This window comes from Neodiprion fabricii, chromosome 6 (genome assembly GCF_021155785.1).
Source record: "Neodiprion fabricii isolate iyNeoFabr1 chromosome 6, iyNeoFabr1.1, whole genome shotgun sequence".
NCBI lineage: Eukaryota > Metazoa > Arthropoda > Insecta > Hymenoptera > Diprionidae > Neodiprion > Neodiprion fabricii.
The window spans coordinates 2,071,991-2,098,331 of NC_060244.1; the positions used below are offsets into that span (position 1 = coordinate 2,071,991).

The 26,341-nt window shown below is 40.3% G+C and overlaps 1 protein-coding gene across 9 annotated transcripts; it reads left to right on the top strand.

The window, feature by feature from the left end:
* The first annotated feature begins 209 nt into the window (after positions 1–209).
* Positions 210–24,355, top strand: LOC124184419 (DENN domain-containing protein 5B). Of its 9 annotated transcripts, none has more exons than XM_046574096.1 (20): positions 210–731; positions 13,354–13,463; positions 14,831–15,051; positions 15,138–15,332; positions 15,575–16,046; positions 16,123–16,259; positions 16,344–16,531; positions 16,691–16,866; positions 17,017–17,228; positions 17,330–17,536; positions 17,629–17,637; positions 17,878–18,052; positions 18,144–18,408; positions 19,144–19,257; positions 19,536–19,779; positions 19,864–20,131; positions 20,217–20,529; positions 20,617–20,793; positions 20,902–21,112; positions 21,215–24,355. In XM_046574096.1, exons 1-20 carry the CDS (start codon positions 614–616, stop codon positions 21,402–21,404), a joined length of 4,002 nt encoding a protein of 1,333 aa, XP_046430052.1. In that variant the 5' UTR covers positions 210–613; the 3' UTR covers positions 21,405–24,355. The 9 variants fall into 9 exon arrangements, with proteins under 9 accessions (XP_046430052.1, XP_046430048.1, XP_046430053.1 ...); XM_046574092.1 differs by having other exon boundaries at positions 19,150–19,257; positions 19,515–19,779; XM_046574097.1 differs by lacking the exon at positions 19,144–19,257 and adding an exon at positions 18,623–18,658 and having other exon boundaries at positions 211–731; positions 19,515–19,779.
* Positions 24,356–26,341: the final 1,986 nt, after the last annotated feature.

Consider the following 26,341-nt stretch of genomic DNA (forward strand, 5'->3'; position numbering starts at 1 on the left):
TCGAAATGCGAGCTCCATTCTATACGAATTATTTGACAATGACTGGCGATGCAGCCGATCGGAGAGATTGGAAGTCATTGTCACGTAATACGTATTTTGTTACTGATCAAAACCAAATTAGCCGAAAGCACAAGGTATTAATAAACAGTACTGCATGTAGCTCTCTATCTATCCTTGTTTGTACACGCATTTATGGGTGCGCACAACACACTGCGCAAAGTCGGCAAACCGACTGTACACATCACTTGCCCACTCTATCCGTTATTATGTCTATGGCGGAGAGGAGATTAGTGGTCGCAATCGAGACGCGAACACCAATCGACGTATCGTCGAGTGATTTGTTCAGTAGCCAACTTCGGGGCGTCGGGGAAAGATCAATTATTCTCAACAGAGAGAGGCACGTCTCGTTCGTGTCAACATCAGCTGTCGTTTCGCTCTCGTGTGAAATGACAGTTGTGCCGAGGATGTGTCCACCAATTCGGTTGAATAATAATCACGTGCGTGAGTGAGAGAGCGGCATCAATCCTGTAAATCGGATATTACATCCAAAACGAGGAGGAAGATCGCGAACGAATAAGTAAAACGTGTGTGATACCTATAAAGCTGCAGAAAAATGAACGGGAGTCTGGATATGATTCGGGGTCCGGAACAGCACCCGTCCCGATTTGCGGATTACTTTGTCATCTGTGGATTGGACCAGGACTCGGGCCTGGAGCCGGACAGATTTTTCGGTGAGTATCGCTCAAAATCAGGCCGTCAGGCCGTTGTCCCATACATAGCTGTACAATGTGCCTTGAGAGGTATTTACATTGGGGCCAAGTATTTTTGAATGTATAATCTACTCGTGCTCTACCATAATACGAGGATGCCGGATGGCCTCTGAACCGTGACGAACGTGTTTCAAACTCGTACCTACTTCACCAACAATACAATACAAATACAATGACTCGCATTGTTGCACCGCGCGTAGCGTGAATTATTTCAAAGTTTAAAATCGGGTTGATCAAACTCCGTCGTGTCAACGTGTCTCCGCGTATTGCGTAATCGCGAAACCACATCAAATTGCGTAATACATTCATAACGTGTTACAGTTTTGCTAAACCTAACAATATACGATGCATAAACGCAATACAGAGAGGGGGATAAATTCACGCGGATTTCTCTCCAACTCTGCAACCTCCTTTCTCGATTGAAATGCCGTTATCTCTCGTTGTCAGCCTCCGCTTAAACTCTTACGTTTTCCTACCGAATTTGAGGAGATACCGAAAGGTAATAGACACAGAGAAGCGGGATATTTTTATAAAGTTTTGGCCTCGGTGGACAGGCGACAGCATAAATTACGCTCAAGTGCACGGTATTCCGCAAAATAAAAGAATAACGCACAAAACAGATATTTATACCACACGAGAGCAGAGATTGTTCGCGTTTATGGTCGTCACGCTTTCGGACAGAAGTGTTGACAAGCTTGAAACTAAACTAGCTAAACGGTGACGGCAATGAAAAATTATCGCAAAAATACGTTTCCGCAAATCCTGCGCGTTTACGAGCGCGCGAAACAAAAAGGCGCGAAAGCCGTTGTCATAAATCGCGCGCGAGTAACGATCGGTAGTAACAAATTGCGAACGAAATCAGGGAGCGAAGGGACGCATTGGCGATAAAAAGTTGTTTCTTGCGCCGCCTCGAAAATTCACGGATATACCCGTACGCTGATTTGTCGTGATGCATGTGTAAGCTTATTTGCTGAACCGTTACGCTCCAAAAACCTCAGAGGATAGAGAAAGATTCGTGCCTAATCACGAATGAACTTTGCAATGAGGTCGGTTTTAAACACGAGAGACAAAGACAATATGTTGACCAACATTTATCACGCTCCGTTACATTTCCCTTGCTCCTTTTTCGACATCCCTCTCTCTCTCTTTCTCCTTTTCGCTTTTTGCATTTTCACATACAACGTTACGTATTCGTGTCACATACTCACGTGCAACAAAAGAGACGGCTTGCAGCTTGGAGCGTGCTGAGCTAAGGATAAAAAGAATGTAATTACGCATCTCGCCGCGTGTCCGCTAATTAGTATCAATTACTCGTACGTGTGACTGACTCAAGTTTACTAGCTATGTACTACAAAGGTTGCTCGAAGTCGTGAGCGGAATTTCTCCTCGCCCGTCGAATCCATATTCTTCCCATTTTTTCGACAAAACTGTCAACATTTTTATCTGAAAATTATTCTCGATGTACTTGTAATATATTCTACCTGCTGGGTCGAGAAATGTGCGAAAAAAATGTGGAAACGTTGCCGCGCACAAGCATATCAGAAATTGTTTCTTCTTCCCACGGTTTTTTCCATCTTTTTTTTCGGTTTTCCGAAACTACGCGTATAATATATTCGAGCATCGTGAACCACACCGTATATGCCGGACTCTAAAAGTATCCCCTTTCATGCGGGTGCAGCAGGCCGGAATTTGACCTGGGATGCTGTGTGTGCAGTCTTCGAAAAATAAGAAGGGGAAAAAAAATCCCAAGTCTCCTCTCACCGAAAATATACTTTTACACTCGTATATATACACTTGGTGTAATAAGGATGAAATTCGGCCTACGTATTTCCGTTCCCTCCTCCACCAGCACCTTCGCTTTGAGGGACGCAGCTGTACCATTAATTTTCCCTCCTTCGCCTTAGACAGTATATATGTATCTATGCATAGGGCATTCGACGCCAACTCAGTAAACGGTGGACCATAACTTTTTAATTTCATCGAGGTTTTCTCCGTGTAAGTACGACCCCTGAAGATATGTAAAAAATTCTCCTTTCTTTTTTAATCATTCGTCTTTTCCTTATGCATTTTGAAATCCATCTTAAAAATGCGTAAAAATAAATTTTTATCAAACAAGAATAAAAACATTCCATTTTCGAAACACATTTTCGAACATTTTTGACACATTTCCACGCAAGATTCGGAGTGGAAGGACGGTTTTTCCTATTTCTTAGATTGTTCTTTCTATTTTCGTACTCGTACAATATCTATTATACAACTTTGAAAAAAATCACAAGTGTATTTCAAGACTAGAGAAAGATTGAAAAAAAAATCAGTAATCAAATCGGAGATGCGGTATGTATTATAATAGATTTTGAAGAGGTATGAATATAAAAAAAAACTGTACCAAAAAAATATATAAAAAAACGGCCCTCCAATCTGACAATCCTGCGTGGAAATGCTTTAAGCCAATGTAAAATGGAATGTCTATTTTCTTGGTTCAGGAAAATTAATTTGTGTGTTTTTGACATTGGTTTCAAAACAAAAGAATAAAACGAGAGATAGAAATTTTTTTTTTTTGCATTTTTTCGAAGCGTTTTCACGGGTTGTACTAACGAAGAAAAAATCCTTGAAGAAATTAAAAAATTTCACGGTCAACCGTTCACCGAGTTGACGTGGAATGCCCCATATGTATGTATACATACATCCATTTTCGAAGCTTACCCTGAGAATTCAAAACCGTAAACTCGGTCCTGCGGTACTCCGATCTTTGGTTCTGCGACGCGGGCAACTCGAGGAAGAAAGAATTCTTGTCAAATCGTCTCGACAAAAGCGGGACGATCGTTTTTTGGAATTTTCTCTTGAAAGATTCTATCGCCTAGACGCAGCTGAAGCACAGCACAGCGTGATATCTTTATCGATAAAGTACGATGGGCAAGAGGACTACAATAGGCAAACATAGACCAGCCTAGGTCAACGGTATTTATGCCCACGCTCCGTATATTCGTTGAACAAATACGGATGGGCCGGAGAACCATTCCAGGCTGATTCGGGTACGCCTGAAATATTTCCAAAAATGGAGTCGACGCAAAGATCGCCGAATAAAGTTCCCTTGCCCAGATTTCGCCCGGAACCTGCACTCTCTGCCTATATATACTCGAAATTTCTTTCATTCAGACGATTCTTTAGATCCTGCCGACTCTCCGAGCGCGTAGTATATTAAATCGGTTATTAGCCCGGCGAACCGCGCGCTCGTTTATTGTTGGTCCCTCATCTAATTAGGTAAGACCTTTCGGGTGTGCTTAGTCGTCGCGGCCACTGCTCGAATGGATAGAAGTTTTACGGCTGTGCAAGGTAATTATTAAAACCCCCTGCGAGGGTTATTGTACGGACTCTTAATTATAAACGACTTGTTTTATATACGAATCTTGACTTGAATAGTAATTTATAAGCGTGCCACGCATTCGGTTCGTCGCAAATTTTTCATCACAACGGTGTTAACAACATCGCTTTGAATTTTTATGCAAGATTGGCCTGTATCGCGGTTTTTGGTTTGACGTACAACGGTACGAATATATGCATATATATATATATTTGTTTCCTCGACCACATCGCCTACGCATATATATATATATATATATATATATACACACACCATATATATAATTGTTATCGCGTTGATATACAGTCGCAAAAATTACTTCGTCTGAGAAAGATACCGGCCGAAATACAAATATCAATGAGTATATTAATTGTAGGTTAAATAATATAAATTATTGCACGTTTAAAACTTTTATTCTAACCACGTGATGATTCTTATTTCAAAAGTTACACTGGTAGGTTTGAATAAGTGTTATCAATTCTAAGCAAATACTACAAACCGAATAAAATTGATCCTCTTCAACGCAGCACCCTATAAATCGATGTGTCTGCATGTATTTTAAACACTTTTTATCAAATACAAATTGCATTAATATATCATCGGCAAAAGTCCGGTTCACGCCGAAATTTTGTCGAGTCCGATTCTTATGATTCTTTTTTGATGTGTTGATGTTAACGAACATTCCTGGAATTATAAGTAATGACTTAGACTCGATGCAGAGATATCAAAAATTGCGAGACGATAAATTTCCATCATCTATCCGAAATGTCCCACGTTTCATACAATAATACAAACCCACGAGCGTCGGCGTCTTACGCACAAAGTTGAGTTTTACGACGTCACTTATCCAACATTTTATCTAAACTCCGCCGCTTACCAAACCATTTGTTTTCTCAAGGCGAGCAGTCTGATGTGAAGTGGAAAAAGAGTCTGGAAAGATTCAACGCTCGGAAAGCGAAAAATAGTAATAGTATTACTTGTAATCGAAGCTACGCTGACATTAATTAATAATATGAAAAAAAGGATGTCACTTCGAAGAAAGAGACGTAATTTTAATTTCATGTATGTAAACCGCGTCGTTCCGCGTATTATTTTTTATTGTCCCTCAAGGCTTCTTTGCTTATGTGTAAACTAGAGTTTAAATTAAAGAGAATTCATCTTTGACCTAAAATATCTCCTTCGATCCTGTTCTGCAAACCTTATCGTTGTTCTCGATCTTCCAAATATTATTTAAAGCAATATCTGTGCGCCCATTGCAGCGGTTCGAGAAGTCGGGGTGGGGTTCGATTCATTTTTCTAAAAGTCGCGATTAAATTTGACACCCTCCGGGAGAAGACGGTTTCATAAATTCATACATCCTTATACACGCGTAGACGCATAGGCGCGTATATAACATCAAGCAGCGTCCTTTCACTGCCTTTTCCTTATCAAACGACGTGACGCGGCGCCGGGCGATTCGAGGGAAAGGCTCTTGAGGGTTGAAGGGCATCCTCGGTAATCTTTCAAGGGCTTCGAACCCCTTCTCTCTCTCCCTCTCTCTTTCCGTGTCTCCGTACCTTTCCTACTCCTTCAATCCCACACCGAGGCAAAAAGCGAAGGTGACTGGAACTGCGCCGTTATTACAGACGCGTTTAATAATAACTACCCCTAAAGAATTCCGCACCCAAATCCGGTGCTTCTCGCATGACAAATTATTAACCAGACAGATCCGTGAATATCGATTTTCGCGTCATCGCTTCAGGGGATGATAATTTTAATTTTTGAAAAAATAAAAAAAACATCTTTTCGTCCGTTTTTATCTACGACTCGGACGAGTTACAGGCGTTGAATGCGAACCACACGATGCACCGCTCATACTCGTACGAGTAGAAACAACCAACAAGGAAACCAGCTATTCCATTCCGATCTAACCGCGCTGGTCTGAAACGTTTACCGCGTTATTTCAAGGTTGACGTTAATATGCGCAGATCCGACCGTCAGAGGGAAGAAAACCTCACCGACTACGATCAGTGAGGTGCATTGTCCTCCTCTGCTCGGTACTGCGCAGATTCAGTCTGTTTATACGCCTCGTTTTACACATGCATGTGCAATGGAACTCGAGATAAACGCATCGGCCAATTTATATTCCCCTTTGTCCGTCGGCGCGGAATTTCATCTTACGCAAATTTTCCTCCGCCCCTCAGCCATTCGCATAGGAAAAAGATGAATTAGTTCCCACCGGAATTTTTCAACCAGCTTCAATATTTTCCGTCTAATTTTAATCGGACCTCTCCGAATATTTCGCAAGGTTGTAACAAGCGAACGGGTGCCTATGATGACATCATGTTCCCGGGCTCCGCAGTCTGTAGGGGTTGTTGCCGGCTGAGGGATGTCGAGTGGGTCTGATTCATATTGTCGTCGTTAAGGTTCGACTCCCTCGTTGTCGGAGCGAGGCGCATTGGAGGGAAGGAGAAAGCACGCCAGATCGATACTTTCTTACACCACAGTTAGTATGTACGCGGAGTCTAACCGATTCCCTAACCCTGTGTTGTTTTTCTTGCTTGCTATTTATTGTTGGCCTCGCTCATTTTCTAAGTCTAAGGAAGGTTCCAAGCGGAGGTCTGACGCCCTCATTCTTACGCCCACGCATCGAATTAAACATTTCTTTATACCCGCCGAACGCCGTATAATTTCGAATTTCCCGGGAAACGGATTTCATTGCTTATTGTGAATGTTGCGCTTGTGTAATTTCACGAATGGCTACCGAAGGATTTTCAATCCGGCTCTTATGGCTATGAATTACAGAATATTCTCAATTACATTAAAATTTATTAAGTATTTCATTCCACTCGTTCAAACTTTAGGATATTTCATTGGAGTGTGGTGAAATAACAGTATCCTGTAAAAGTTTCCGCACGATTAAACGCAAATTGTCAACTTTACTGTGATTTGTACGGTATGTGCATACCTTCGTAAGATTTCAATAAATTACAAAGAGATTTCCTAATGTTTCTTGGATATAAATTGGAACGACTTTGCGGGCTCGTTTTATTCTGGTAAAATGAGGAGAGGGTGGAACGAATTATTCAAATTGAAAAATTACCTATATTCACTCGAGTAATCATCTTGAATTCATTATAAAGTTCATTGAATAAATATGCACTGTACATACGACGATATTTATGCGGCGAGTTGTTGCGTTGTATAATATACCAAGTCAGACTTTGCAGCAGAGCCAGGGTTTGAAATCACATGCCTTAAATTCTCTCTCTCTCTCTCCTCTCTCGTCCTCACTTCGCGCGCGCATGTTTTTATATAAGGCGCGGGGTAAATAATAATCAGTTAGTCGAAAACCCCGCCATGCCCGCCTTCCTTCGTATGGCTATCTATTATACGTACCTATATACGTACGTATATACCTACGTACCATTACCTGCAATATATAAAGCTTCGATTCGTTGAGAAATCGATTTGCAATTCAATTCAGAGCCGGACGGGGACAGATTAAGAAGCTGATAGCTTCGAGCAATTGATTGACCGGAAATAGAATTTTCCCGCCTCCCGGGAATTTTGTAATTGTTGGAAAAAAAATTGAAGATACGAATGAATTTTTCCTACATCCACGTGTCTTTAATCGACAGATCGTTAGACGAAGGTGAAAATTGACTAGTTGAAAAATAGTTCCACGAATCCTGTATCCGACAGTTGTAATCTCCGCAGACAACAATGATAATCTTTTTATCGTGCGTAAATAAATTATGTAACGCGGTATTGTCACAAAAATCGAAAAACGTGTCACGGTTTCGTATTCTGTATTATTATTTTTTTCAGAGAAACGTCCGTAGAAGAAGAAACCGACGTGATTCCCGTGTTTCCGTGTAGCCTTCGGGTTTTTGGGCATTGCCGACCGTTTCCTCTTCCTTTCCTCCCTCTTTTATATCCTTATCTCCTTGGCAATCGTTCCGACAACTCATCCCCTTTCAGCCCTAGATCGTATGGGTGAGCAGAGACGGCGGTTGTAGACCACCGCAGCTATTCCCAAAGCCATTCTCCTCTTTCTTTAATCTAATGCGCTGCTGGTATCCACAGAGGCAGCTATCGGCTTGATTAAATGCGATACATCGGGGCGTCGTAATGCTCTAGACGAAATGTGTCGGAACGGCGCTACATCCGAAAAGTATTCTCATCATTTCCGTGTCGGGGATACAGGGAGGAAAAATACCGAAAGATATGCACGAATTTTGAATTGCAGAGAGATGAAGAGGGTCGACATTATCAATGTAGATGGTGGACGGAGGTGCGGTTACACGATCGAATTGTTACGGATCGTTCGATAAGAAGCCTAGCTTCGCGAGTTCAAAGACTCTCGAGCGTGTCAAATAGGGTTTGCTTCTTTTTATTGGAAGCTCGACAACGCGTGCAGCGCAGAACGTGGCGTTCCGCCAACTGCAAAGAAATTTTTTTCCAGAATTACCGTTCTCCGCACGAGCAGTGAAACTTGGAAAAAAAAAGCACGAATACAAAAAACAAGAAGGAAAGAGCCGAAAAAAAGCACACGGAGCAAAGTAAGAAGTTTTATACCGCCTGTCGCGTACAAGCCTACCAGGAGTGTAAAATATGCGTCCAAGTCAGCTACTACGTGTGCTTTGAAATCTCATGTCCATTTTTCTGTTTATTGTAATTTTACTTTTTATCTCGTTGCGTTTGTGGTAACGTTGAAAATTTTCCGTCAATTTACTCTGATTATACACCGACTTGTGGCTTTCGTCGAGCAGCAGTGATAGTAGCTCCATACTGATAAATTAAATCAACCGTTTCAAGGCACCAATCGCTTCTTTAAAACTACTATTAATCGCGTACGCAACACGTGACACGACACAACGAACAACCACGGCTCGTTTCTAATATATGTAATCAGCTTGTGCGCGGTAGACGATAACCTTGGGCGAGGGGTCAAAGGTCACGTTGTAAATCTCCTCTTTCTCTTTCTCTTTTTCTTTTTCTTTTTCTTTTCCTCGTTCTCCCTGTTGAACAAAAGCGAAAGACTTACTACCTGCACGGTTTTATTATTATACTTTACCGCGAGACCTATGGTGAACGTAGGGGAGAAACCCAATCACACAAAGTATATACCCCGAAATCGTACGGTTTATCTTGTATATCCCAGTATTTTTCCCCCGCGTACTGCAGACAAAATAAGCAGAATTTCGACTACCGATTTTCGACCCGCGCCCTGGGAATTGGACCGGTCTTCTGTCCTTTGAGATTAGACATTCGTATCGCTAATGATCGAGCCATGAACTCATTCAACTTGCTTCTTCGGCGATGACAGAATTGCACGCAGGACGAGACGTCTAACGTCTGGCTCGTTGCCGAACCTCGACTCGCGGGATCTGACTTCGTTTTGCGGTGCGGACGACGAACGAATGGAGAACACAAGAGGGGACCACGTGAGGTCTTTGACCCTCGGGGAAAAAAGCCGAAAGAGGAAACGTCGCGGCTCCTGCAGCAGTAAGAAATTAACAACCTGCCCCTGATCTATTGTTGGATGCTGCAGGGTTGGCTCGGTTTTATGGTTTCAGCACGACACGCATGGTGGGGGGTGGCGATTGGATGGTGCCTGTATGCGTGAACTTTAAGTGACGGTACGTGTATCCGCAGTGTGCTTCTTTTAAATTGAACGTTGAAAACATTCCAATTATCGAGGCTGCAAGGCCAATTATCAGCACGTCGTGGTAATCGCTAGGAAGGTCGGGGTCTTCGAGCAAACTACAATACTGTAAAAGTACAAGTATCCTCCCCGAGGCTGCGAAGATACTCGGAGATTCAAAAATTCACCCCTGCATGCAGCGAGCTCGGTCCGTTGATAAACATGAGGGGTGGATAGAAGGGAGGAAAAAGAGCCGTTTTTTACAACCAGCGCTTCCTCTCTTGAAATTTTCAACCATGAGTCAGATTTAGACCCCTCTGTCCTAGGTGCTCTCGGTTGGAACGAGAAATACTGCCGTGTATATAAGGTGCGAAGGGTGCGCGCCCAACGCTGCTAGCGAAATTGTTGTAATCAAGCATGGGGGAGTGATTTAAAAATGTGCTTTTTGCAGTCTCGCGGTGTTCACTCTGCGCAAGTATTCATGGTGTTTACTAAATTTATCATTCTACCTTGCATGTGTAGTAGAATTAGCTGCGGCGTTAATTCTGTGTACCGTCATTCCTCGTACCGCATTCGTATAAACTTTCAATTTTTTATACGCTCAACGCTACGTGAAAGACGTAACTTTGCAAGAACAATGGCGAACGGGAGAAAAGCACTCCGCGGACTTCTTCTCCGTCTTTTTCTCCGGTCAATTAACCGAGTTGACTAGCCGCGACAGCCGAAGGAATGAATCCCGTCCCTGCATCGCTGAAACATACGTTCCCACTTCCTCGCCTATTTATTTGATTAAACGAGCAGTCGGCTCGCGTGTTCTAGTCTATCTCGTCTGCCTGGGCGGGTAACGTTTAGCTTCGAACAATTTATCTTACGGTTAATTGCCAAGTTGTTTACAGTCCGTACGCGGACGAAAAAGAGATAGTCAAAATTTAATGCGTTCAATAAGTGATTTTATCGTGAGAAAAACATAGACAATGGTATTTATGTAACGCGAGTATGTTTTACGCGTGTTTTCCGTACACGAGTCACGAAGTACCCGTTTAGTGAGTCTGCGAATACGCATGCGCGCAGGAGTTGAAAGTGATCTTCTCTGCACTGCGCGCATGCGCAGTCGCGAACAGACATGACGTTACGCGACCCTGACCTCAATATCGCGCTTCGTGAAAAAACGCACAACGTGCTCTTGTTATAAAAAGAATCGTGTGCAACAAGGAGTTAGTATTTTAAATATTCGACTTTGGCTCACCTACGACTCAAATTGCAAATTTACGTTTGCCCCCTTGTTACACCAAATACAATTTATCTGTCTCTCTCTGAAATAAGCCGATTCCGAAAGTCCTTTTTGCGTACAGTACCTACACAGATATATACCTTATACGCAAGTATCATGAAATGTACGTGTAGCCTGTAGAGTAATAAGCGCGTAATCCTCTGGTTCTTGTATTAGTACTGTTAGTTGTTCATTCGACCCACTTTCCAGAGGATGTAACTACGGTATTCCGGTACACTTAGAGACATAAAGAGACCGTTTCCCCAAGATTTTCCCGCCCTCTATTCGTTCGAGCACCATAAGATTTCATTGTCTCGTATTAATTGACGAGAATGGGGCCGACGTGAGTGACGCGTGAACGGATAACGCAGTATTTTCAACGGATTTCGGATTAATTACACCGAGTTGAAAGCCGGGCGGTTCGAAGTCGTCATTTTAAATTTGAATATCGAAACGTATCCCCTGACTTTCAACGCGCGATGGGACCGATCCCAGCTGCAAGACGAGGGGTTGGAAATATGTGATATTCTTACGTCCTCTGCCCCCTGCTACGGCGGAAAGTTGTTTATTTCTTCTTTTTGATTATTTTTCTTCGCGTTTTGTTCGTTCTCTAAAACTCCGCCATCTCTGGGCCCCGCGAGGCGCGTATATCCGACTCTTTCAACCCTCGTCTCGTAACATGGCAAACGAAGACTGAGTTTCTCTTTTTCAGGCAGGCGACACGATTTCACCCAGCGTAATATCGAGCCGCGGCTTACATGTATGTACATACATTATTTTGCGTCACTGAAACATCGATCCGCGCAGGACGAAATCGTAAGGCGATAATTCGGCACTCTACGCTACCTAATGTTGAATTTAGAACTGTCGTAAATTAACTTGAAAAAATGTCCGCAAACTTTCCTAAGTACCAATCCTCACGTCGTGCGTCGGTACAATTTTGATCATACGATCGTCATGGAAGATGCATCACTGCTCTCAACTTTTACGGCGACCTGTAATAAGCGAAGAGGAACTGCTCCATAAACACCCACTTACAAACCCGTCGAATATTTAATAACTCACACGAGCGCGATATCTATACTATGTGCATAAATAACGCCCCTCGGTGCCGAGTAATATAAACAAATTCATTCGATCCCAGTTGTTGTACAGAGCTGCCAGATGCTGATTGCTTCTGCAAGATTGATCGCGATCCGGCTCAATCGCGTGACGATCAAAGTCTTTGAAAGATATTTGCAAAAATTTGGCATCTGAATTTGAATGTAGCGAGAGCCGTTTTAATGCTGCGCATTTTTTTTTAACCTTCCGTTTGTATTCCATACAATACTCTTCGTTTATAGTAGAGAATATTCGGAATCGTATTCGTGCGAAATTTAGAAGCTGATAGCTTTGCGCATATAGTTGAGGTTGTGCAAAAGTTTTCCAGCAGCAGATGGAAATAAAATATTTCTCACCCTGAATTATGCTGCCCCGCGAGGGTTGTCGTCACATCGTCTGTTTTATTGAAATCTCTAACCTTCCCCAACGAGATACTGCAAAATAGTTTAGAATTTCACAGCGTGTCGTAAATCTTCGGAGCCGGGTTCAAAGTTAATTAAAAACGTCTTTGCAATCTACCGTAGCTTGAGAAGCCTACTCAGTTTGCATTGAAAAATTTTCCTCCTGCAACACGACGACGGTGAAATATGCATTATGCGAACTTAGCCAGTGTAACCAGCATGCGCTTATACATATATGTATACACGTTGGTAATTTTACAGCTCGTTTTTTCGACGCAGTCATTCTGGCACCTACTATTGTAAACATAACTTTCCCTCGAAATTGTACGGTGACTGTAGCGAGGCGATCTTTTAAAAACGAAAGCCCATAAAAGAAAACCTGTCCATATGATAGAGATATATCCGTGCTGAAGACCCGCCATAAAACGTCCCCGTTCGCACCGTTCAAAGCTATAAAAATACAAGTTTTACTGCAAAAATGCCTGTAAAATTATACGCATTAGGAACAAAAAAAAAACAAAGCGAAATTACCCCTAAAAATATACTATATATCTTTCTTAAACTCTGCAGATCATAATCAAGTATCTCGTATATTCCGCTTCGGTTCGTTTTATAGAATAACACACAGAAAATTCGTATGAAAAAATGAAACGGTTATCGTATAATAAAAACAATGTTTTATATCTGATATTTTCTGGATGTTTCTTTCGAACGAATTGAGTTTGAATCCTTGCGCGTTTCTCTCTGTCTCTCTCTCGTTATCTCTTCCCCATTTCAATTTGACAATTAATATTACATCTTCCCTCTCTTTCCAATTCCAGGCGACTCGCTGCAATCCACACCCCTCGACAGAGCTTACAAAGGGACAGTTCTGGGTCACTACCCGGACTCCGTGCCCTGGAACCACTTTGACAAGCACGCTGTCTGCATGGTAAGCTCATCTTTAGACATATACACGTGCATATACGTATGTATAATAAGGAAGTGTGTAGTTCCTTTCGATTTTTCCCGGTCTTTTTACTGCGCAGCCTATTTTAGCTTTCTCAACCCCTTTTCTCTCCCCTTTTGCTCTGCACCACGGCTCAACTTGTATAACGTACGTACGCTTACGTGCCAAGCAAATGTGTTTTTTTTCCCCTTTTTGCCCCTCCCGTATACATCCATCGCGTTGGGATATACGTGTATACTATTCTACTCGGGCACCAGCCATCGTTTTTTTTCGCAGTGCAAAAAAAGAAGAAAAAACGTACTTTACTGCGGTCTCCAGGAATATTTATTTGTAATTTTTTTTCCTCACTGTGTTACGTTGATTGAACAGATTTGCTGAATTTTGCGCAGCTTTGTGCAGGTCGATATCTTTATTATCACGCAGTCTCCACGTCTCGATATTGTGATACATCTACATATACACTGTACGTACAAATTGTAAATAACTATATGCGAAAAAGAAATGGCAGGCAATGATTTGTTGTGTAAACTTTCCAAAAGTCTTCTGCAGGGCCTCGTTGGCGTTCTCGAGAGAATCGTCGCGAGGAAAACCAAAAATTTTTCCTTGTCTTTGTCGGAAGGTTTCGAGCCGCGGTTTACATTTATATATATACATGTATATATATATATATATATATACGTACATACATACGACTGGCTTAGCGGCTCAATAACAGCTGCTGCGAAACTTGAGGGAAAACCTAATTAAAGACTTTGATACTTATACACGTCTGTATAATTTTCAAATCCCGGGGTCCGACGCACGTGCGAATAAGACAGATCGATATTTAAATATATTCAGTCAATCCTTTCCCTTGGGGAAAATTTGTTTCAACACCCCTGAAACTGCGTTCTGTTTTTCATTTTTCCTACCCTCCTCAATTGTTTTAGTTATCTCTTATCAACTGTACAATCCGTTTATCTAGTTTATTGCTTGAGATCTTTACCCGAATAGAAATTTTTATAGTACCGCAAAGTCGCCGAGGTATAAAAGGGTATGTGACACCCCCGTAAGTTCAACCGAATTGCGGACTTTGCTAGCAACTCGTGCTCGGTTACGTTAAGGAAAAGCTCGTATGCTTGGTCGAGTTTTATCAGGCCAAGAGTCTCTTGACACGAGTAGTTCCGAACTCGCCCAGAGAAGAGCGTCAACCGTATAGCTACTTATAATGTATCCAGTAAATTCTCATTTATGTGAATAAAAAAAAGTAGGAAAGTTATCCAAGTGAATAGAAACACGTGATATATGCCTTCTCTTCAACCGCATATGCGCAGATGAATTTCAAATAAATGTTTCGTGTCAATTTTCAGCTCTGTTTACCCAGCGGCCTGAGGTTCCGTACCCAAAAGCACTCTATCGAACCTTCATTTCACTCGTTCGTACTCACCAAAGAAGATGGCCATCGAACCTATGGTTTCAGTCTTCTGTTCTACGAGGAGTGTCGCAACAAAAAAATATGCCATGCTATGCAGACCCTTCAATCTATGCACATCACCGAACTGAGCAGCGGACAGAACGGCACTCCACCTATGTGAGCTCCCATATTCATAATCTTTATTTTCTTATTCGTTTGGTTTTATTTGCCAAGTTTATTAAAAACTTCTTTCCAACTTCTAGCCCCAGGAGAGGACAAGATGGTCATAACACAAGATCCCTACCAAGACATTTCAAATTATCCGCTCACTCACCAGGCGCAGCTCTCGGCTACTACGATTATACCAAAGATAAACTTCTGGTCACAAAGTCTATCTCACTGCTGTGCCAGCAGCCGTACCTCCACGCCGCTCGTACCTTTCTCACCAATCTTTACAAGTCAGTATTGGACATAACAGAAAAAAAGACGAAATAAACAAGCAGTATGAACGTGAGACAACAAATAAGAAATAAGAAATGACAACTATTCTTTAGAGCGATACTTTACCTCAACATATGGGCTTCAATATTCCAATTTGAGTGATTTCTTGTCTCTACTTCCTATTTCTCATTTATTCTCATTGGTTAGCGAGCCTAGTAGATCAGCTTCCAGAATCACAGCACCGTTAATCTTTTTTCAGATGCGTCCCAAGACATCCGGGTCCTGGTCTTAGCTTAGAGTCTTATGTATACAATCTTCTTTATAATGTACCAATACCTCTTCCTGGTAAATCTCTCAAGTTTTTTGTACCTAACGACGAGCCAGCTAAGGTGCCGCTAGAGCTCGTCATACATCAGCCAACTTTGCCAGAAGAGTTGCCAATGCTTGACTATCCGCTCAAGGATGTATTTTCGTGGCTTGGAGTCGACTGCGTAATACAACTGTTCACTTGTCTGTTATTGGAGAATCAAGTACTATTGAGAAGCGCTGATTTTCAGAAACTCATGGTTGTCTCGGAGTGCATTACTGCCCTTCTGTTCCCATTCTCTTGGCAGCATGTGTACGTACCAATATTGCCGGCTAGTTTACACCACTTTCTAGACGCTCCGGTACCTTTCGTCATGGGGTTACATGCTCAAAGTGAAGGAGGCAATTTGAAAATTGCTAGTGAAGTGAGTGTACCTTGTTTTATTTCGTACGCACTGCCAAATGAGTAATTTTCGATAATTTGCATTCATTCTGTTACAGGCAAATCTGTGTTACGTAGATATAGACAAACAAAGTATCCAATTACCCGAAGAGTTACCGGTGTTTCCTCACAGGTTGCAATTCATTACTGAAATTAGAGATTTACTAAATAAATTCAAAGTGCCACATCCCGATAAGTAAGTTGCTGGTTCGTCATCTTTAGAGTCTTCTTCAGAGCTGCACTGCGTACTGACTACTTTTTTTTTCACTTTCTCTCCCAGGACTGACAATATGGCCATCAATTATTTTAACGGAGATATCATGACCAGCAGCTTGACTCTTCCTGGGTCAGGATTTCACCATCCTAGAAGAAAACATTCTTTGCACGACGTTTTGGATTGGGACAGGCCAGACCCTGAACCACACTCGGAAACGTTGCAAAGAATAGTTGACATTGTCAAGAGGACAGGTGAGTTCATTTATTTTTAGTACTTGACTTCCAGTGAAACTGTGATGAATCTAATTGCTTTTGCTTGAGACTGCAAGGGAATGCAAACTTGAATGTAAGCTATTCTGATAACTCTTTTCGAGTACCGTAATAAACGTTTATATTTTATCAATTATCTAGGAGTAAACTTGGGTGATATTGACTCTGTCGACAAAACGACGAAAGAAAAGATACTCACTGCACAAGAAGAGTACCACGATACTCTCATTTTCAATAATGCTCTGAGAGAAATATTTCTGAATCGTTTCGTACAGATATTCTCAAGCTATGAACATTTCGTCATTCAACCAAGCCAGGTAACAGAAGTTGTATCATACATTTTGTTGGATATATATAGTCATAAGCTTCCCATAAAATTAACATTTAGTTTTCGATTTTCAAAGTATCTTCCTACCTTGAGTATACATTCGGCCGCGCAATTGTAATTACATTAAAACCATTTTTAGGACAAAGAAGAATGGTTGTGCAACAGAGACAGTATGCATGTCTTTGACAAGGCTACGTTTTTGTCTGATCAGCCTGCCCAGCATTTGCCCTTTCTTTCACGATTTTTGGAATCTCAGATGTTTGCGTCGCTTGTCGATAATAAAGTTTTAGCTGCTTGGAGCGAGTTGGATCCTAACATCAGAGTCTTTGATCAAAGAATATCCCAACTAAAGTAGGTTGAGCATTATTCGACAGGGATAAGAGATTGAAAAATTCTTACGAATGACGCGTTATCCTGATAAATATTCTGGTCATGACTCCTTCCTTCTACAGGCAAAAAGTTGGTGAAGGAATAGTGAGATCGCCTTGCTATGAGGCCTGCCAAGCTATAACTGCGACGCAGAAACTCCTTGAACAACGACTGAACAACGTCGAGTTGGAGGCTGTCCCACCGACCGAAATTCTTCCTCACCGAGCAGCTTACTTTCGAAGTTTTCCACTCCTCGACGGTGTCGCCTTGAATAAAGAACCAACGCAGAGGTGATTTCATACTATTCTTCTATATGTTACACTGCTACTCTTAATATTGAATCGATAATAACATCATTTCTTGTTCTTGCTGCTCCATGTAGTCTACTTCGGTAAGATAACACCTTAACGAGTTCTTTCGATGCTGACTGTTCTTGCATGTCTGGTTCACATATTTTCCAAAGAAAATCATGCACTTTTTCTATCTGTCACAGCATAATACGAAGAATACAGATAGTTTTAATATGTTGAAATGTTTTTGGTTTTCAAGATTTGTCTGAGTATGTAGGACAGATTTTACAGAATATTTGCGCGGAGTCCTCTAATGACGTGAAATTATTGTCTGCCCACAGCAGTCGGAGGGGCCAAAAACAATGGAAGTATAAAATGAAAATGATTGAAGCAAGTGGAAAGCTACAAACTCCGCAAGAATCTCAGTCCCCCCGACCACAAACTAAGTTTTCCACTGACATGAGCCCAGCACTGATTGCACAAGCCAATTGGACTTTTGTGGAAAAATTGCTCAAGGTATTTAAAAAATTGTATTTTTTTTTGTATGGATAAAAAATTATTATATCATGAAACAGAGTGCTTAATATATTCTACGTAAATTTTCTAGGACTGTAAGTCCAAAACGAAACGAATGCTGGTAGAGAAAATGGGTTCTGAAGCAGTAGCACTTGGTCACGGTGGTGAATTCCTTTCGGATGTTGAAGAAAATACTCTGGTTGCCAGCCTCTGCGACCTTTTGGAACGCGTATGGAGTCACGGGCTGCAAAACAAGCAAGGAAAAAGTGCTCTCTGGTCACATCTGACCACTTATCAAGAACTAGATGAGTGTAATGATGCGACGAAAAGTATAGACCCCAATTTTTTAACTCCAGGTAATTTCAAGAGGTGTTACATGAATTATAAATGAGTGATTGAAATGGCATAGTTGTCACTTGTCATCAATTATCTGCTTTTGTCCCTTATGCCTAACTCCACCCATTGTTAATAACAATTGAAACGTTTCAGGGTATAAAAAATCGTTATAAAATGTTTAAATATTCGTTTGTTATAACTAATACAGTATTTATTCACCCATTGGAAATGCAGCTCTCGCTTGGTGCGTCCTCAGGAAGCGCCTTGATTGTACGTCCTCTACCCTTATATTGAAGATCAATCGCACTTGTTCTATATTATGGCTTTGTTGATGAAGTTATCAATATTCCATTTATTGAACACTTATAGAAGTAGTCGATATCGTTAAAAAAATAAATAACACAGAATATGTGCTGATTGTGAATCACTGCTTCGTCAATGTCTTTTTTTTCCTCATTATCCGTACTCTACAGGCGTTTTATAAATGCATGCTTCGTTGCTGAGGTTTATTTATCAAGTATACAAACACTTAAAATTTTACGCACCTTAGTTCACGCTCATGTACCTCTGCAATATAAAACTTCTCTGGTGAATTAATGACATCTTGTGTGACTCACAAATTTCAATTTATCCTGTCACATTGTCTTTGATGAATATGGTGAATGCGAAATATCTTCAGCCCCATGTATTATGTACTTTATTATTTTTTCTGTGTTATATTCTTACGTCTGCTTGTTTCATTTTTATGTTGTAAGATATAGTTGAGAAATCATCGAATAAGTTTTTTGGGTTCCCGGATCTCTTGGTTTCATCAATTAAGAGCAGTAACATATTTGAAATTGCTTCATATCTGAAGGAGAACTTTAATGGTAAGCGTTGCTTGTGGTTTGATGGTGAGATTATTACTTTCATTCAGCTTTCATCCAAACTCGGTGCCCTGCAGATTTTCTTAATCATCAAACTTCCCATAGTTTCAATGTCTTAGATTTATGTTACACGTACTTATGCATGCTTTGCTGGCGAATTGCTCACAACGGTCGAAATGCACGCTTATAGCAATGTTTTCTTCTATAAATCAACCAATCAAGGCAGGTGCGATTCTATAATAAAATTTTAATGGCTACAGATTTATCTAACTTGGCACTAGAAACAGAAGTTTCTCCAACAAGAGGAAGAGAGAGGCACAAATCTTCTGGGGAACGAAAATCCGTTGGTCCAGAGCATTTAAGACCTTTGCCAGACTCTTTGATCTTCGATATAAGAAATGTCCAAGCAATGACAGACATTAAAACTCACATCGGTTATGCTAGAGCATGGGTCCGTCTTGCATTGGAAAAGAAATTGCTGTCGAGGCATTTGAAGACTTTGCTATCAGACACGGCATTAGTCAGGTAGCAATTCAATGAATTAACACAAATAATGAATCGCCATTACCAATTGGGATCCACTAATTCTCCTATATTTTTTGTATGCAGGAGTCAATACAAACGTTCTGCCTTTTTACGATGTGAAGAAGAAAAGGAGCAGTTCCTGTATCATCTCTTGACACTGAATGCTGTCGATTACTTCTGCTTTACAAATAATTATCCGACAACAAAATTGCCATACCGAGTGGTAATATTTCCTAGTAGGAAAGCCAGCGCTGCTACAACGACAGCTAATAGCTGGGTTGCTATATCCGGTACCTTGTGCGAGACGAATCCTGTTTCCATCCCAAAGGGGGCATTAGAATTCGTCTTTCATGTTAGTATTAAACGTACTTCTTTGCACTTGATAGTTATTGTTTCATAATTATGCAGTTATAATACGTCCTCATTTTACTGTGCAGCACAGAAACTTGGGGGTACTATCGACGTTAAGGATAGGCCACGATAACACAGGACTCTCTCCAAAGTGGATGGTTGAACACATAGTCGTTCGTAATGAGGTAACTGGACACACGTTCAAATTTCCTTGCGGTCGATGGCTGGGTAAAGGAATAGATGATGGATCCACTGAAAGATTACTGGTCGGAGCTTTGGTGCCCAAGAGTATCGACAATGAAGAACTTGTCGAATCTTGTTCTACTCCACCCAGATGCCGTTCACCTAGCATTCCGAGAAGAATAACGCTGACACATATTGAATTGCAGCATATGCTTGGTAACAATAATATGATTTAGCTTGTGAGACAACTTGGTTTTCAAAATTGATCAGCGAATACAATTACTGAATCAAAACCCCTTTCAGGAGAGGCAGTTAATGCTATCGTCAAATTTCACTACAGAAGAGAACCTCAAGATGGTTCATTAACTGCACTGCTGTGTGGGGAGAGCGGCCTTGTTCCTTCTCTTGAGCAGACGTTTCTATTTGGATTTAAGAGCCAAAGATTGTTTGGGAAAAATCTTTACGTTTGGGATTACTTCGGTAATTTTTTTTTAAATTGCCTTAAATCGCGTGGTGAAGTCTTCACTGGCGAACTTTTTGAACATCAAATCGCAATTCTTTTAACTTGTATATTTTGCTGACCAACAGTGCGGGTGAAGGAAAATTTTGAAATTTCTCTACTCGAGGAAATGGATGAATATTCACAAAGGCTTAGTAGAGACAGAAGGGCTCTGACAGAGAATAATCAACGGTTTAACATTTTAAGAAGCTACTGTCACCTTATCGATCAAATAAACACATGTAGTCAAGCTTTGGGCAAAGATGGAAAGTTTCAGTTATTCATCTGTCTGGGAGCTAGGTACGTGTGTTCACCATGTTTTATTTGTCCTTTATAATTGTTTTTACTTTCTCCTCTCATTGGTAATAATATTATTACAATTCGTTACAACTTAACTAACAGAGAACATCTTCTGCATCGCATGTTGAGTCCGATGAGCGAAGCAAGGTCAACAGTAGACATGTATGAGGAAATATCTTTCCTGAGGAGTCCTCAGCTGCTCACTTTCCTCATCCAGATACTGGAACCATTAGACGAGTTTCACATTGTTCTCGAGAAAAGCCTGACTCAAGGGATTTCGAGTATCTGCTAATCGTGCATTTCACATTCCATGTTCAAAGAGAGTGAGCATAACGTGTTTGTGTTATAGTGGTATATACATACTTTGTGTTATTCTCGAAAACTTAGAAGATACTGGGATTGTTGAGAATTGATTTCCGAAAAGCGTGTGAAAAATGGAATAAGATTTTAGATCATTATTTATTTATTATTTAAATCGTAAGGCATGATTGGAATTCTATATTTTAGACAACCTTTACTTTTAATATGATGAGAAACTTGAATCGATGATCGCGTAGCATTGGTTTTACTTTCACTCATTTTTATAAGACAATATTATTTCATTTCACGGAATAATAAGAGAAAGGAAGAATTCTGTTCTCCTATTTTACCTGACTTTACTTGCCGTGATGATTGACATAAATGCCGAAGACAATGTGTTAGGTGATATTTGTAGGTAAATAAAATGTTAGTTAGTATGTAACCGATCCCATGTACCAAAGATGTTATTATTGTTACTACGTTCGTCAAGATTGTGATGACATGCCACAAAATCTACACATGACATTAGTCTTAGGGTCTTTTAGATATAGTTTTTTTCTCTATATTTTTTTTCTCACTCTTTGTTAGCGTATGTACATAGTAGGTAGGAAATTAATATACATACTGCAGATTCGGATATTCTCATATTATGACGACGGGTTTTTTGCATTCAAATGTCTGCGTTTTTTTCTACACACTTTGACAATGATCAAAAGTAATACTTCAAATAGTCGAATTGACGTTGTTGATCACATAAAAAATCATCGCATCTCCATGGACATGTATTATTGGCAGTCAATAACCTGTATGGAAGAAACTCAATGATAGATAAATTTTACAAGCAATAATTAGTTACTATGATCTTAATTCAAAACCGACAGGCTACTACTTTACTCGTAATCAAATAAATTTGTCAGTTTACCATAGAACCTGTATAGATAATTATGATCTGTATATTCCTCGTGACTTTTTATTTTTCTGTATTGTAACAGATATACTTAGAAGTCAGTGGTGTCAGTTTTATAAATACTCCAATTTTTTTATGTGAGTTTCTACGTTGAATAATCAATTACAGTCTAACAATAAGGCGTAATCGAAAGCACAATAAAATTAGAGCGAAAGTATCAATTGCAAACGCGGTGATATATTCATATAGATAGCTTAATTTCTTTGTATATGCAGAGCACATATTATTCGAAGAGTCCCTGATTAAAGCCTTAATAAGATATCAAATAATACTATGGAATGGGAATCAAAAGTAAGATAGAAGAACGTACACGAAGAAAAACTTATAATAAAGAAAGAGAAATAGCAAATTATACTTGTAAGAGGATAGAACTGTCGTTATTTATCGTCTATATAAGTATCTGTCGTGATGCTTGATCTATAGCATTGTGCAATATCTTATTGGGATTCTCAAACAAGTTGTACACCCCCGTGTTATGTACCTCTAGCAGTAATGCGCTGCAATGTTGTATTGCTAAAAGACTTCAATTAGAATACGCATACGAATCAATCTGACAATTGAGAAATTACCGTTTCACTATCATGCATTTACATCGAGTTTGGCTTTGCGGAACTCATATACCTGCATCGCAAGACGGTCAAATTCATTCAAATTTCAAAATAAATTATGGCGACATTATTATCACATACAATGTGTGAAGTTAGATTGATTGGTTGGATTTAATGGGAATTGAAGTCGACAATGAAAGCAAGGCAGCAATCTGCGGACTTGTTTTCTATCCATTTAATGTTTGACCGTGAAGCAAAGACTGCCGAAGATTTGTCATATCTTTCAAATTATCAAGAACGTGTCTTTTCGGTCCTGCCAACTATGACAATAATATTCTTGGTAACACATAGAATTGTGCTGCAATAATCCTATGTACTAATCATCAGTTTATGTAGTTTTGTTGAGCGTTATCCTTGACATGACTATTCTGAGAGATCGATACCTCGTCATAATTTTTTGAAACTCATCACCAAAAACTTTATACTATTAGTTTGAAACCTGCTCTCGTCTAACTATTATCTACGTTAAATCAGGAAAGAAAAACTGACTCCATAGACTTATGTTTTATTGCCGTATCAATTATCTTTGCGAATTTCCCGGGGATAGGGCTGGTAATGATGCAGCTCCTCCTAAGTTCTTGAAGCTGTTTTCTGAAATTATCACTGCTTGGTCACTTTAGCAATCCTGTAATAACACTGCTTATTATGAACATCATAGCCATTATAACTTACTTTTTCCACATCATTTGCAAACACAAAGGATCTTGCTCGGATCTAAATTCGTGGAAGCAAGTTCAATGCAGTCATTATGTAACGCATAATTTATTGTAAAAACTGAGTAAATACAGATTTTGCATAATATATAAAGGACCAAATCAACGATACTTGACCAATACGTACTCTTTTGTAAACATAATAAGTCTCGTTTGTTAAAACTTATAGCTGAATACACAAGGCAAAGTCTGAATGAAGTCACACTTTAGAGAAAAACGTGTTTTAACTGTTATAAGACGAAAGTTGAAGCGCCGGAAATGCTTACATCAATGGCATTTTATTTATTCAGATTTTTAAGTTTCGTAACGACGTGATCATTTCAGCATCAGTATGCATAATATCTCAGTTTCAGCACTAAATGATCGCACTCATTTTCTGTTCATATGACCGCGTATATTGTATGATGAACGTCTATGTGATGCCTTTCACGCATAGTTACTAGATAATATTTGAGATTATTCTATTTGAAACTTGTTTGTTCCTTACTCGAAACCTCGTGATTGTTCTTGTACATACATCACTTCTGATGGAAATAGTGGCGAAGACATAGTCTACGCAAATCTTACGGAAATTTAGATGATATTTCTGTATGTATATAATGTAGCTTAAGAAGCAACTGTACAGTGAAATAAATGACTATAAATTACGACAAAATTACGTTTCTATTTCAATATCTATGCGTGCGTTTTTGTAGTCTCTAACGTATCCTAGGAGTATCTTGGATTGAAGCAAATTTGTGGGGCGTGTTGAGCATTGGACTATGACTGTGGATAGGTGCAGTACCATTGGAAATTTTAAAACATTATTACACACAGGGTCAAGCTTGAATACAGAGAGATCTTGATGTATACTATCGATTTTGAAAAGTTTCCATTTTTGGCGAAAATTTTCGCGATTTTGAAAAGTGCTGGAATCAATTAATTGTAGCACTGATCGGACGTAATTTTGCGAGAGAAATCGATTGGGCGCAGTCCCAATACGCTGCGATCAACGCATCAAAAGTTACAGCCAAAAAACCAGAACCTGAATTTTCGACATTTTTCAGCAGGTGCTTTTTCGCTCGCCATTTCTCTCCTGTTGGTCCTACGCTCCTTTCGCAGCGATTTCTGAGTTCCTGAGGGTCCAATTGGTCGGATGAGGATCGTTTAAATCGAATCTGAGACCAAAAGTTTTTTGCCAAAAAAAAAAGTAAGGCTAACCCCTTTCCATTTTTGGCGAAAATTTTCGCGATTTTGAAAAGTGCTGGAATCAATTAATTGTAGCACTGATCGGACGTAATTTTGCGAGAGAAATCGATTGGGCGCAGTCCCAATACGCTGCGATCAACGCATCAAAAGTTACAGCCAAAAAACCAGAACCTGAATTTTCGACATTTTTCAGCAGGTGCTTTTTCGCTCGCCATTTCTCTCCTGTTGGTCCTACGCTCTTTTCGCAGCGATTTCTGAGTTCCTGAGGGTCCAATTGGTCGGATGAGGATCGTTTAAATCGAATCTGAGACCAAAAGTTTTTTGCCAAAAAAAAAAGTAAGGCTAACCCCTTTCCATTTTTGGCGAAAATTTTCGCGATTTTGAAAAGTGCTGGAATCAATTAATTGTAGCACTGATCGGACGTAATTTTGCGAGAGAAATCGATTGGGCGCAGTCCCAATACGCTGCGATCAACGCATCAAAAGTTACAGCCAAAAAACCAGAACCTGAATTTTCGAAATTTTTCAGCAGGTGCTTTTTCGCTCGCCATTTCTCTCCTGTTGGTCCTACGCTCTTTTCGCAGCGATTTCTGAGTTCCTGAGGGTCCAATTGGTCGGATAAGGATCGTTTAAATCGAATCTGAGACCAAAAGTTTTTTGCCAAAAAAAAAAGTAAGGCTAACCCCTTTCCATTTTTGGCGAAAATTTTCGCGATTTTGAAAAGTGCTGGAATCAATTAATTGTAGCACTGATCGGACGTAATTTTGCGAGAGAAATCGATTGGGCGCAGTCCCAATACGCTGCGATCAACGCATCAAAAGTTACAGCCAAAAAACCAGAACCTGAATTTTCGAAATTTTTCAGCAGGTGCTTTTTCGCTCGCCATTTCTCTCCTGTTGGTCCTACGCTCTTTTCGCAGCGATTTCTGAGTTCCTGAGGGTCCAATTGGTCGGATAAGGATCGTTTAAATCGAATCTGAGACCAAAAGTTTTTTGCCAAAAAAAAAAGTAAGGCTAACCCCTTTCCATTTTTGGCGAAAATTTTCGCGATTTTGAAAAGTGCTGGAATCAATTAATTGTAGCACTGATCGGACGTAATTTTGCGAGAGAAATCGATTGGGCGCAGTCCCAATACGCTGCGATCAACGCATCAAAAGTTACAGCCAAAAAACCAGAACCTGAATTTTCGACATTTTTCAGCAGGTGCTTTTTCGCTCGCCATTTCTCTCCTGTTGGTCCTACGCTCTTTTCGCAGCGATTTCTGAGTTCCTGAGGGTCCAATTGGTCGGATAAGGATCGTTTAAATCGAATCTGAGACCAAAAGTTTTTTGCCAAAAAAAAAAGTAAGGCTAACCCCTTTCCATTTTTGGCGAAAATTTTCGCGATTTTGAAAAGTGCTGGAATCAATTAATTGTAGCACTGATCGGACGTAATTTTGCGAGAGAAATCGATTGG

Excerpts from the sequence above, each read along its gene's own strand:
- LOC124184419 (XM_046574091.1), top strand. The coding sequence starts at position 614 with ATGAACGGGAGTCTGGATATGATTCGGGGTCCGGAACAGCACCCGTCC. Across the intron at positions 732-13,353 it reads GGAGCCGGACAGATTTTTCG|GCGACTCGCTGCAATCCACA; the intron begins GTGAGTATCGCT and ends TTCCAATTCCAG. Across the intron at positions 15,052-15,137 it reads CAGAACGGCACTCCACCTAT|CCCCAGGAGAGGACAAGATG; the intron begins GTGAGCTCCCAT and ends TCCAACTTCTAG.